The sequence below is a fragment of the Triticum dicoccoides genome, chromosome 5B (genome assembly GCF_002162155.2).
Source record: "Triticum dicoccoides isolate Atlit2015 ecotype Zavitan chromosome 5B, WEW_v2.0, whole genome shotgun sequence".
Taxonomy (NCBI): domain Eukaryota; kingdom Viridiplantae; phylum Streptophyta; class Magnoliopsida; order Poales; family Poaceae; genus Triticum; species Triticum dicoccoides.
This window is the reverse complement of record NC_041389.1, coordinates 116162497-116174838: the sequence shown is the minus strand read 5'-3', so window position 1 is coordinate 116174838 and position 12342 is coordinate 116162497. Positions and strand designations below refer to the sequence as shown.

Genomic DNA, 12342 nt, shown 5'->3' with positions numbered 1-12342 from the left:
CCGCGAACGCGACCAGCCCTTTTCGCTGACCTTGACGGCCTCTTTCCCTGGGTTTGTTCATCCCTTTGACTGATGTAATTCCCCATGCTGCAACTCTTCTCTTGCCATGGCCAATAGAGATAATAATTCCTGATTTTCCTTTCTTGATTTCCTACAATGTTGTACACTTGGTAAATAGTTGATGTCTAATTTCACGATTTTAATCCGCTTCCAGTTTTAGAGTTCGCCTGTTAATTTGTAGGCTTTTCCATAATACACTTGCTCTCACATTTTCAGTTACGGCAACCAAAAATACCTTTTATCTTCAGTACTCGATGTGGCATGGTTTACCTTACACATCATCACCTGCACAGGCATTCCTTTGCATCTATTCAATGAAGTGGTGCATAGACTGAATAATGAATGATACGTTGTATAGATGTAAGTGGCGCATACAGTGAAGAATTCATGTTAGTAAGTTATTTAGCAGATGCATATGAGCTGGCAATTGTTGTGCTTCAGAATGCTTTGCTATGGCTGATTTTTAGTGTGGTGCTAGCTTTTACTGTTTGTTTCTGTCCACCTGTGCAGGTAGTCTTGGTAATTGTGAGAAGCTTAATGAGGTATGGGGCATTAGTGAAGAATGATACACATCCAGTTCTGCTCAGGTATACATTTTGTTTCCCAGCTTCTGTTATTAGTTTTTCGGTTCCCCTATGAATCGTTCGACTGGTGGTTGTTCCAACAAAAGAGTTAATCTTTATCCACATAAAACTTATGCCTTTTATTCAAAACAATTTATGATGGTGGTTTGGTTATTAGGCTCGATTGTTTCTTATTAAATGGTTGTGCACTACAATATTTCACTATGGTTTCTTCTGCTGTTACAAGCTTTTGCATGTCCCTCTTAGACTTTTGCTTTCCTGTATATACTTTGTTTTGGCAGTGCGACTTTGCTTCAAGCAACTACTATGAATTTAAGAGCTTTCTTGACTGCAGACCATGGGCATGACAATAGGTACAAGGGGGTGTTGAGGGCCACCATGGATGTGATTGGCAGTCTGACTGCTACATAGAGCAAACATGTTGTCTGAATAGGTTCAGATTGAGCAAATCAGTTATAACCTGTATGGTGTTCAGATTTGTTATGGTAAGATTTGAGCAAATCAGTTATAGCATGTTTGAATTTCAGATTTGTTAATGCAAGTTTGCCTCCTCCCAGCAGGACACCATTTTGTGCATACAAGATCAACTTCATTTGCCTCAAATTGTGCAATACACTATCATTGATGTCATTACTGTTGGTACATTATGTTGGCAAGAGAGTTAATTTTTAGAAACCTTTTCTTCCCTTTATAGTGAGGATGCCACTGAGACTTTGTAAGCTTAGAGCCTCGCTGTAGCTGCTGGGTGGGTCTTCGGGCTGAACAGTGGGTTTGTGGGAGGATGCTTGTTGATGTATGAATAGTCCTCCATTCCATACCGGTGTGCGACTCAAATTGACCATCCCCCAACAAAAAAAGATAGGATACAGAAATACGCACACGCCAGCCTCCCTAAAATCGCATGTGGCGGATGTGGCTATAGCTGGGTGCAGCAGAGCGCTCTGTTCCGTCTAGTAATGAATTGATTTGTAGCTAATGTGCAACTTTTTTGGTGTGGAAAATGTCCGACATATCATAGAGTCAAATGTAATTTTTTTCTTAATTTTTGTAATTGAATTAAACTATTCAAGATACTATCGTTATAAAGAACAATCTGTACTTCAGTTGCTGTTATTTTGAACTACTATATTTTAAACTGCAGTGGGTTCTTTTTTGTTAATCAGCATACCTTGGCTTAAAATCCTAGCTCTGCCCCCATGTGCAAGTGATGATACATATCATTCTGTGATTGATGTGTGCAGAGCTTGATATACACTGATGGAAGCTGCAAGGAGTGAAGGGGATGAGCTGATTGCGGATTATGTTGATTGCCTCATGTCCTTGGACACCAATGCTCGGTCTGTCCAGAATGACAATCTGATTCTCGGAGATCCAGTCATAGAAGCAGGAGTAGCTGCTTCGGTTGGTGGTATTACGGAGCAGGATGCCATGGAAGATTTTGTACCTCCAGAGGATCCTAAAGAGCCATTGCTAGGTATGACATTTGAATCTGATGAAGCAGCAAAGACTTTCTACAATGAGTATGCCAGGCACCTTGGATTTCCCTTCCGTGTTGGTAGGTCTCGCCGTTCGAAAGGTGCAGAGGAGGTTGTTGTCATGAGGCGGTTTGTTTGCTCAAGGGAAGGCATGTACAGAAAGAAGAATCCATCATCAGAAGAGGCTACAAAGAAGCGTGAGAGGATGTCTATGCGGGAAGGTTGCAATGCTATGATGGAGGTGGTCAGAGAATCAAACCATTGGGTTGTTTCCAAGCTTGAAACAGCTCACAATCATAACCTTGGCACCTGTAGTAGAGTTGGGTATCTTCGTGACAGAGGTTTGCTTGATGCCTCCAATAAGATCACTATGATGGGCTCAGACGGAGTGCCCTTTCTGAGGCAGAATATTCTTGGGGAAGGCGGAGACGCTCAAGGTCTTCTTGATTATTTGAAGAAGATGCAAGCCAATGACCCTGCTTTCTTCCATGCCATACAGGTCGACAAGAATAGCTGTCTAATGAATGTTTTCTGGGCCGATGCTAGAGCTAAACTTGCTTATCAGCATTTTGGGGATGCTGTTACATTTGACACAACATACAAGAAGAACAAGTATACGATGCCCTTTGTTACCTTTTCAGGAGTCAATCATCATCTTCAGCGTGTTATATTTGGATGTGCATTGCTTATGGAAGATACTGAATGCTCATTTGTTTGGCTATTTGAAACATGGCTGGCAGCAATGAGTGGGAAGGCACCATGTTCACTAGTTACCGACCAAAATCGGGCCATGAAAGCTGCAATTGGAAGGGTTTTTCCGCATACCTGTCACCGCTTCTGCAAGTGGCACATTTTGAGTAGAACCAAACAGAAGTTAGCTCATACATACTCAGAGCATCCTACTTTAATAGATGAGTTAGAAAGCTGTGTTATTGAGTCTGAAACAATCAACACATTTGAAACAGCGTGGATGTCAATCATTGATACTTATGATTTAAGAAATAATACATGGCTTCAAGCAATGTACAATATCCGCCAAAAATGGGTTCCTTTGTACCTGATGGATACATTCTGTGCAGAAATATCTAAAGGTCAGAAATTAGAAACCATGAATGATTTCTACAAGAAGTATTTCAGTATGAAGGTGACACTGGAAGTTTTTCTAACCCAATTTGATTTGAGCATCGAAAACCATTATGAGGAAGAAGCAAAAGCAGATATGGACACTTCTTTAAATTTGGTGACAACAAAGACTGCATCACCAATGGAAAAGCAGGCAGCACGTACCTACACCAAAGCAGTCTTTGGTAGATTTCAGGAAGAATTTACAGAGTCTTTGGCATATATTATTCAGAAAACTAAAGATGGCTGCATAAGTGAATACAACATCATGAAAGATGAAAATTCATCAGATACATTCTGTGTGACCTACAATTCTTCCAATAAGATGGCAAAATGTAGTTGCAAATACTTTGAGTTCTCAGGTATTTTATGCCGTCATATTCTAGGAGTATTCATAATAGTTGATCCACATTTGCTTCCACCTGATTACTTTTTGAAGCGTTGGACAAGGAAGGCCAGAGACAGTGGTTTATTAGAATACAATTGCGATAACCATCAAGATGATGCTTGTCAGTCCATTACAAGCCGTTACGATGTTCTATGTGCTGATGCCATCGGATGTGCTGAGAAAGGATCTGGATCAGAGACAGTGTACAAAGCAGCAAAAGATATCTTACAGAAGGCATATGAAGAGATTATTGTTTATGAAAGAAATCCAGCGAGGGTATCACAAAGGGATGCTATAAACATCAATGAGGATGTCATGGTTGATGATAGCATGACTGATCAGTCTTTGCCTGATTCCAGACGGAAGGTATGCCCTAATGATATTATAAAATTTTCATGAGAATCATATTCTTAAAGCAGCAAAGTTGGTAGTTGGTACTAGCGGTTATTGTTTTTGCTTGGTTGATCAGAATGAGTCCTGGAGTACTTTTATGGCTTTATGTCAATTACTAAATGCTATGTAATTCCTAATTGAAATTATTCAAAACAGGAGCTGTACCATATTTTAAACTTTTTGTGATGAACATAGTGTTGCTCGTTGAAACTTGCTGCTCTCAGTTTTTTTTTCTGATTGAAAATGAGATGAAAAAAGATGCTACTTCAAAACAGGAGCTGTACCATATTTTAAACTTTTTGAGATGAACATAGTGTTGCTTGTTGAAACTTGCTGCTCTCAGTTTTTTTTTCTTTTCTGACTGAAAATGAGATGAAAAAAGATGCTATGTCCGATTTACATTATCAGAAGTTTTCTTATCAGACGGAAGCTATGCAACTACACTGCATTTTGTTTGCCTTTCAGGTGACTAATCTGCTTGGCCAGTTTCTTGTCTCCTCTTGGTCTCCCTGAATGTATTTTCTATTTACTGCTGGGGATTGCAGTTATCCACAATGATACACTGTTAATTAGTTTGGTGGAGAATAGCATCTAACCCTCTCAAGATGAAGAGTGCTCCTGTGGATGGTAAATGAAAATGATTATTAGCACAGAATTGATGCTGCAGCAATATGGTTTGAATTTGATTCAGAAGAGCCTCTCAGATTGTCTAGGAGACTCATGTGAAGATTATGGCTGGTGGCACTGTTCAAACTAGGTAAGCAGTAAGAATTAAACCAGTGCGGCCCGTGGCAATACAATGCTACTGGTGTCCATTACATAGATTTTGCATTGTTTTTTTTTCTTTGATACTTTGGCCTGTAATAACTTTGTGGCGGTTAATGGAAATCGATGGGGGGAGGTGAAAACAATGCTATATATCTGTAACATGGAAACTGTATGAGAGTTCAGTTGCTTGTGCATGCGTACTTGCAGAAGCAGTACTTGCAATTTATGAGAGTCAAGAAATAAAAATCTTCTATTTTAGGAGATTCCCTTTTATTTCAAAAAAGAATTTACACCTAGTCTAAATTCAGTTAGTAACAAATATTATAGCCGATTCTTGATATTATATAATCATGGGGTTTGTTCTCTTTCTGGATTCTCTGGTCCTAGATAGCATGGCGGCAGTTGCAACGAGGGTTACATTACATGATGTACATGCATCATGGCTCCATCATGCTTAATTGTTGAGCAAATACTGGCGGCCATGGCAAAAGCATGCCACTCACAACTCCTGAATGGCCACCACATAGTTTTTGCATGTATACATCACATGCATGAAGTTAACAGGAAGGTGAAAACAGTGCTATATATGTGTAGAGTCCTATTACCACTGCTCCATGGATGCAAGTAGCCTCATATTGTCATTTCATTTTGTGGGATGTGTCAGGTGCAGATTCATATTTAGTTGCTGGAATAGTGGAGGGACACAAAGGTGTAGGTAGAGCACCCATGTATTTTATGCATTGGGAGAAGCTACAAAAACAGAGTTACACCTGTTAACTCAGCTAGACAGTCCATCATAGGAGGATCTAATATGGTGATCTCAGGGTGGCGGAACCTAGTGGTGATGGGTGTTGGCGTCCATCGGGAAAGGATGAAGATGAGCTCTTCACTCTTCTCCAATGCCACCCGGCGGTCACACTGCTCCTCTTGACCACGTTGCCTCCCATACAAATATGTGTACTTCACACAGTCCTCTAGAGCCTGCTGCCTCCCATACAAACATGTCTAGTTCACACAGTCCCCTTGAGCCCATTGCCTACTGTCGACGTTCACGCTAAGACCTCTACAGGGATTCAGATTTAAAGGCTCAAAGAGCATTTTAAGCTAGTTTTCTCTATAAACTGCACTAGATCGTGTTGTCATGGATCATGAATAACTAGTTGTGCCCAACGTTCTTGGAGACTTGGAGTAGGATAGGTGCGAGGAAATAGAAACCTCTGTTTGGTAGCACAATATGGTACAAAGCTATTTTACCTGTTCATATATTTAAAATGTGGATCGTTGTTTAGTTGTGGGAAAGTCCCACTCTTCGGCACCTTTGTGCACTATAATTCTATAAACACACGTCGATTTTCCACGGACGTGTTTAGTAAAGCTATGCCAGTGAACAAACCACACCTCTAGTGTACTTTCAACGCGCATATGCTGCTGAAATTCCTGTCATCTTGGTATCTGGTACACCATGCATACTTGCCAGCGGTGCTCCTTTCGGCCTCAGTGAGCAAATTTACACTGGCTGCTGCTTGCCCATTTTTGCAACAACAACAACATGTACATGCAAAGACCGTGCGGCACAAACAACATTTATAACATTTATATTTTTGCATCCGGAAACTTAATGATCAAGACATGGAAAATTTGCATGATATGCAAAGCTCTGCCTCATCATCGAGTAGAAGGAAAATCGATACAATGGTGGTATATGTATTTCTTGGATGCAGAGCTTTTGTGCAAGCTCATTGCTCCTTAATTATATCTATTTGAGCAATATATGTGGCTGTGAGATATGAAAAAAAAAGATATAATATTTTTAAACTTCTTTAAAAATAAAAAGAAGTGCCCAGAGGAAAACAAAGAAGCCATTGAACATGTCTTACTTTGGTTGAAATTAGACTATTTGTCCACTTGCATTTTTGTGGGAGGCAACGTGATGAATTAGTGAAGAAGACTCATCACTGATGGAGCCCGAACATTTTTCTTTTCCAAACCATGCCGAAGAAATGTATGTGAATGTAGACTTAACCATCAGTGCCATTGTGTCGTGCCCTTTGTCTCGCAATGATTTTTTGAACATTTTTATTTTCGTATTTTAGAAAAACAGATTACAACACATATGTACACACTCACACCACCTACCAAAGGCTCGGACGGAGTAGCGGAGCTTTAAAACTAAAGCAGTCATCATGGACGCCTCACTATTAAAGGTAACATTGCCTTTTAATGAAAGAATAATCCGCAAACGAGACACCAAAGCGCCAAGCCAAGGACTTATCCCTGGTGGGCTGTGCTGGGGGTACGACAACGCTATCTAAACACTGGTTGGTTCTTAGCATGAACAGTTTTATTCGTGTAGATACACACAACTAATAGGTCCCATATATATTCACCTGTCAAAGGGATATTCGGCGAATTAAGAACTGAAACACTCGGGAGTGTAGATACACACAACTAATAGGTTCCGTATATATTCACCTGTCAAAAAAAAGGTCCCATATATTCTGTAGCTGCTAGCACCAGGATATTCGGCGAATTAAGAACTGAAACACTCGGAATAGGCATCACTGTGGTACGTACAACATAGCTGATCGAGACAATCACACTATTAACTAATACACGCGCACTGTTTCACAAAAGAAAATCTTTAATCCTCTGCTTAATATATAAATCTATACATGATCTTTCCGTTAACAGATGGACAAACATCTTGTTAGAACATTTTACAATTTCTGAATCCCTAGTTCAGCATCAGCATCTGCTAGCCTGCTACTGGTCAGATCTTATTCACACTGGCATAATAATTAACATACAACTGGGTGAAGACATAAAGCAATCAATTAAATTAGTGCAAGAGTTAGCTTCTAGCACTAGTACATCATAGTATGAACTATGACTGGTGCTATTTGGAGTGTACAACCAGCCTCTTTGCGACCAACCGGATGCCAGCATTTTGCTGGTAGTCATATATTTCCAGCGAGAAGAACGCATCCAGCCTGTTCCCCCGAACAAACAGGGAGTCCAGTTCCGCGGCATCTACCTTGCTAAAAGCAAGCTTCTGAATGTTGCCGCTGGGCTCTTTCTGGTATATGTCTGTCGAGTAGGGCGAAGCACCGCTGCTGGGAGTGGTAGGGATGCTGCAAAAGCAACTCAACATTATAAATCAGATAAGTGAGGTGGCAAATCAAAGACCAGAAATGGAAAGGGGACCAGGGCTCACTTGAGGCGAACAGTTGGACGATTCACATAACCGTACTTCTTTATCAGGGTTCTCCACTCGGAAGTGGTACCAGACTCTTGAAAAAATCTCTGGGCCTGATTATCACAGAATTCTAGAACTTTGCTTAGATTCTCAGGGATATGAACCACCATGTTCAACTTTGGACGACCTGCAGTGTCTAGGAACTTTGTACCAACTCCAAACTGGACTTTCAAGCCAGCGCAGCAAAGGTGTAGTGGACTATCTTTGTGCTTGATCAATGTTCTCCGATTAAATTGGTAAGAAGGGGTAGTAAAAATCTTGATGCACTCAGTTGATACATCATCTGGCTCGAGGAACCCAGAATGACCACTGAAACTCGCATCCATCTGCACAGAAGCATCTAATTTCATCTCCTCCATGTGGGATATCAAGTCACTGGATTCCCCGTTCATTGCAGGATCAACTGATTCTTGATTATCTTGATCTGTAGTCAAACCATTGACTTGAGAAACAGTACGTTGTCGTTTCAAAGAATCAGGTGATGTGTTTGCTTCAAGATTCTTCACCTCAGGAGAAGTAGCTCCATCAGTTTTGCTTCTTGTAATTGCACCCACAAGGTTCTCAACAATAAGCACTTCCGGAAAACTTGCCTCCTGTTAGCAGGATTTAGTCAATTGATTATCTTGAAACATCAACTAGATTAATGGAGTCTAGAAACATGTCATAAATAGGATGCTTCATCGGTTCTTTATACTCCTAGTTGGTACTCCCTCTGTCCCTATCACAACATGGCGCACATGTAAAGGTTCAAGTTTGACCATCATTTGACCAACAAAACATGTGCTATGTCAAAAAAATTATACCATCGAATTCGTACAAAAGCGTAGTTTCAAATGATACAGTTTTGTAACATATGATTAATATATTACTGATGAAAATGATGGTCAAAGTTTAATCACGGAAAACGAGGGAGTACTATTTCTATCCGTAATTCAAGATCTTGAAGTACAATGATGGTTTTCTTTGTTTAGCAGAAAAATAACAACTGCAATTATCAAAACAGGGAACATATTAAGAAAATGAAAGATGTGTTATACGTTGATGATGCTCCTGCCATTGATACAAGGTCTATACTGCAATAGTTAAATCTCAACAGTCTGTTGAAGCTACTCCAGATGATCAATGCATGAAAAAATGGCAGGAAAAAACACCATAGTAATTTCAGGGAAACAAAAGTAGCAGAAGGTAACCATCCAGCTACTACAAAAAAATTGTATAAATGTTTCATCAAGGTCATCTGAATAATAGGCAGTTAAGCAATCATACCAGGAACAACACTGTAGCACAATATTTGAGAACTTCAAGGTTCATCCTGACATCATCCAGGCTCCTGTAGATAGATTTCAAAGCAATTTAGTACAAGATCATTCACTACAGTTTCATGTAATAAATAAAAAAATCACAGGAAATAATAATATCAACTTGTAACTATCACTTGGTAGTTAATGATATTTCCTTGCAGAAGGGAATGCAAATCAAACTTGATAAGAAACTGAGCAAACGTTGGGCACAATCATGAGCGCACTGAGCAACAGATGTAATTCACATGAACCAAGATAGCTGTTTGCAACAATCAATTTGTACTAAGAGTAAGAATTGATGGACTGGGCCACATATAATTGTGACATCTCTTGAACTCCGCATGTTATACCTATAAAGACGAATCATGTAATAGTCTTTGCCTTTTAGGAGATATTGATTTTCAGATGAGACACCTAAGATGGGATGGGGCAAAATCCAGGTTGGATTGGATCTAGGTATACTAAGCGACATGATGCTGCCAAGACATATAATGGGCTGGGTCACATACAACTGTTACATCTCTTCTGCTCAGCATGATACATCTGTAAATACGTATCATCATAGATCATGTAATAGTTTATTAGGAGAAACTAATTTTCAGACAAGCATCTAATATGGGAAGGGACGAAAATCAGGGGTGGATATGATCTGGGTATCCTAAGTTACATCATGCTGCAAGACATATTAGATAGTTAGGAAATCAAACGAGGCATCGTGCAACAAAATTTCTTGTATCACACTATCCCGACATCCCAAGTAGCAGCATGCAAGATATGCTAATCTGAGCAACATGACAAGGTCAACGAACAATGGATAGCAACCTAGCAAGGCATGTTACAGGAAGTGAAGTGAAGTGATACTAAGTGGGCAAAGGTGACAATTAGTTGCAACAAAGCATTCAGAATTCAGACGAAATTATAACTTCTGGATTAATGTAACATCTACCTGTGCTTTTGCCTCCCTAGACCGAAGTAATTTGCCAAGCTTGCCATCTGTGAATACAATAGACAAGATAAGAAGATATGAATATTCCTTGTTGCAATAAGGAACTGTCCTGAAAGCTTTCAGTAAAGCTGGAAAGGCCATATGTTTTTCAGCTCGAGTGAAAACTCAATTGTCCATATGATTAATCCTCATCTAAATCAAAACCTCCTATATGACTCTACATCAACACAAGCTTGTGTACCTTCATGTCTCCTGCTCTCCTCCCAAACCGCTGGGTAAGCAGAGGTAGTGTGTCGATCATCCCTTTCGGCTCCGGAGGTGTCCGGCCAATCTCGGTGAACGCTTCCCTTATTCTTGGCACATCAAACCTCACGATGTTGTGCCCGGCCCAAACCCTCCCTGTACGAAATTAGCAAGATTGTTATCGTGAGAACTTTCACAGGAAACAGCTTAAAAAGCAGACATTCAGGTTCAGACCTAAACAAAGATGATGCTTCTAACTTCCGCTTGTGTGGATTTCATTTATGTATGATCCTACAGCAATTATACGGAAAAAAAACCGCACAATGTTTGCACCTATGTTCCATTTCCTTAGAATATGCACACATTTCTACCGACATCCTTGCATCTGAGGAAGGTTGCAGAGGTCTTCAGTTACAAGCCATAGGCAGCAAGAACTGCAATCTCATACCGCAGTCATAAATTACAGCACTGTCTAACTGCATAAGAAGCCATCATTGCTAACCAGCTCCTGCACCACTCCACGAATTCACATACACACACTATTGTAGAGGCCTATTGCCATGAAAGCCCGCTGATGGTGTCACCTTTCCATAAGTCCTATAGGGAGAACTGCGCGTAGTAAACAGGAAGACCTACCATTCATTCGGAGATTGGGTGAATAAATTCTGATAGTGCCCCTTTCTTTTAGTAGGGAGCCTTAGCTACTGCTGTTGTTGTTGTTATTGACCTTAATTAAATTCCGACCGGGCTCCTTCCCCGTTAGACTTACTAATAATTATTCTTAATTGTAAGTAAGTCCTTGGCGTGTATTAGGAGCCAAGAACCAGCTCCCGGTGTTGAAACAAACAAACAAACAAACAAACAACTAGATGGCGCGGGGCGCTCACCGTGCAGGAGGTCGTAGACCTTGTCGGCGACGTCGCGGAAGCACGGCGCGGCAGCGACGGCGTCACGCGTGATGCCGTTGCAGCGCACGGAGGCGGCGGAGACGACGCCGAGGTCGGCGGGGCGCACGAGCGTGGCGTAGCAGGCGACCTCGACGAGGCGGCGCGGGCACACCAGGATGGCCCCGAACTCGAGCAGCGCGTAGCCCTGCCCGGCCCGCTGCGGCACCGACGTCTCCAGGTCGAAGAAGGCGATCTCGGCGCCCCCCGCCTGCGGCCCCGCCGTCGACCCCTCCTCCAAAGTAGCTGCAGCCACAGACCCCGTCTCCATTTGGGACCCTTGGGTAGATTCCAACTTTCCAAGGGAAGGAAGGGCAGGGGCAGGGGCAGGTGGTTGATGGAGGCGGCCTCGGGTGGGCAAGCGCTGGATAAATAGGAGGAGGAGGCGGCAGCTCGGGCGAGGGCTTGCGTGGGAGGTGGGGGTGGAAGGAAGGTGGCGTGACGGGAGCGGCGGCGATGGGGAGGAGAGAGGTGTTGGAGGAAGAAATGCCGCGGTGGCGGTGGCGGTGCCGTGGAGGTGGGGGCCGGGATAGGAGTTCGGGTTGGATTTGGGTTTGCTCAAGCAAAACCGAACTCTTCCTTTTTCTTCTTCTTCTTTTTGTTTTTGCGGGAAAGAGTGAAAAAGGTATATACCTAAACCCAAATTCCTAGGACGTGTTTGGTTGCCTGGGTGACTCTAGCCTGCATCGCATGGGGGATCCTGGATGAGCGTGGCCTGGTTGAGTTGATGCAGAGATTGGTTGAGATGTGTGTTTAGTGGACTGTATGATATTGTTGCATGAGAGATGCTAATCTTAAAGTGGCCGATTTACCCTCTTTTGCAATGAGTTTCGCTACAACACCTGCTGCTCTAGCTAATTGC

General features: G+C 41.8%; 2 protein-coding genes across 4 annotated transcripts; one reads left to right on the top strand and one right to left on the bottom strand.

The window, feature by feature from the left end:
• LOC119307707 (protein FAR1-RELATED SEQUENCE 5-like) lies at window positions 1–4972 on the top strand. Of its 3 annotated transcripts, none has more exons than XM_037583781.1 (5): window positions 1–51; window positions 571–647; window positions 979–1129; window positions 1886–3995; window positions 4488–4972. In XM_037583781.1, exons 4-5 carry the CDS (start codon window positions 1902–1904, stop codon window positions 4533–4535), a joined length of 2142 nt encoding a protein of 713 aa, XP_037439678.1. In that variant the 5' UTR covers window positions 1–51; window positions 571–647; window positions 979–1129; window positions 1886–1901; the 3' UTR covers window positions 4536–4972. The 3 variants fall into 3 exon arrangements, with proteins under 3 accessions (XP_037439678.1, XP_037439677.1, XP_037439679.1); XM_037583780.1 differs by having other exon boundaries at window positions 1–74; XM_037583782.1 differs by lacking the exon at window positions 1–51 and adding an exon at window positions 114–420.
• A 2441-nt stretch (window positions 4973–7413) lies between these two features.
• LOC119307706 (protein NEN1-like) lies at window positions 7414–12032 on the bottom strand. Its single transcript, XM_037583779.1, has 6 exons — window positions 11424–12032; window positions 10535–10692; window positions 10294–10340; window positions 9313–9376; window positions 8005–8639; window positions 7414–7921 (listed from the first exon to the last, which is right to left on the bottom strand). The coding sequence occupies exons 1-6, from the start codon at window positions 11749–11751 to the stop codon at window positions 7687–7689; spliced, it is 1467 nt and encodes a 488-aa protein (XP_037439676.1). The 5' UTR covers window positions 11752–12032; the 3' UTR covers window positions 7414–7686.
• Between the last annotated feature and the right edge of the window lie 310 nt (window positions 12033–12342).

What these genes read in the sequence shown, in the direction of transcription:
- LOC119307706 (XM_037583779.1), bottom strand. Translation starts at nt 11,751, where the DNA reads ATGGAGACGGGGTCTGTGGCTGCAGCTACTTTGGAGGAGGGGTCGACG. An exon ending in GTGCTACAGTGTTGTTCCTG is followed by an intron (nt 8,640 to 9,312) that starts GTATGATTGCTT and finishes TCCTGCTAACAG; the next exon opens with GAGGCAAGTTTTCCGGAAGT. An exon ending in CGTCCAACTGTTCGCCTCAA is followed by an intron (nt 7,922 to 8,004) that starts GTGAGCCCTGGT and finishes TTGCTTTTGCAG; the next exon opens with CATCCCTACCACTCCCAGCA.
- LOC119307707 (XM_037583781.1), top strand. Translation starts at nt 1,902, where the DNA reads ATGGAAGCTGCAAGGAGTGAAGGGGATGAGCTGATTGCGGATTATGTT. An exon ending in TGCCTGATTCCAGACGGAAG is followed by an intron (nt 3,996 to 4,487) that starts GTATGCCCTAAT and finishes TTTGCCTTTCAG; the next exon opens with GTGACTAATCTGCTTGGCCA.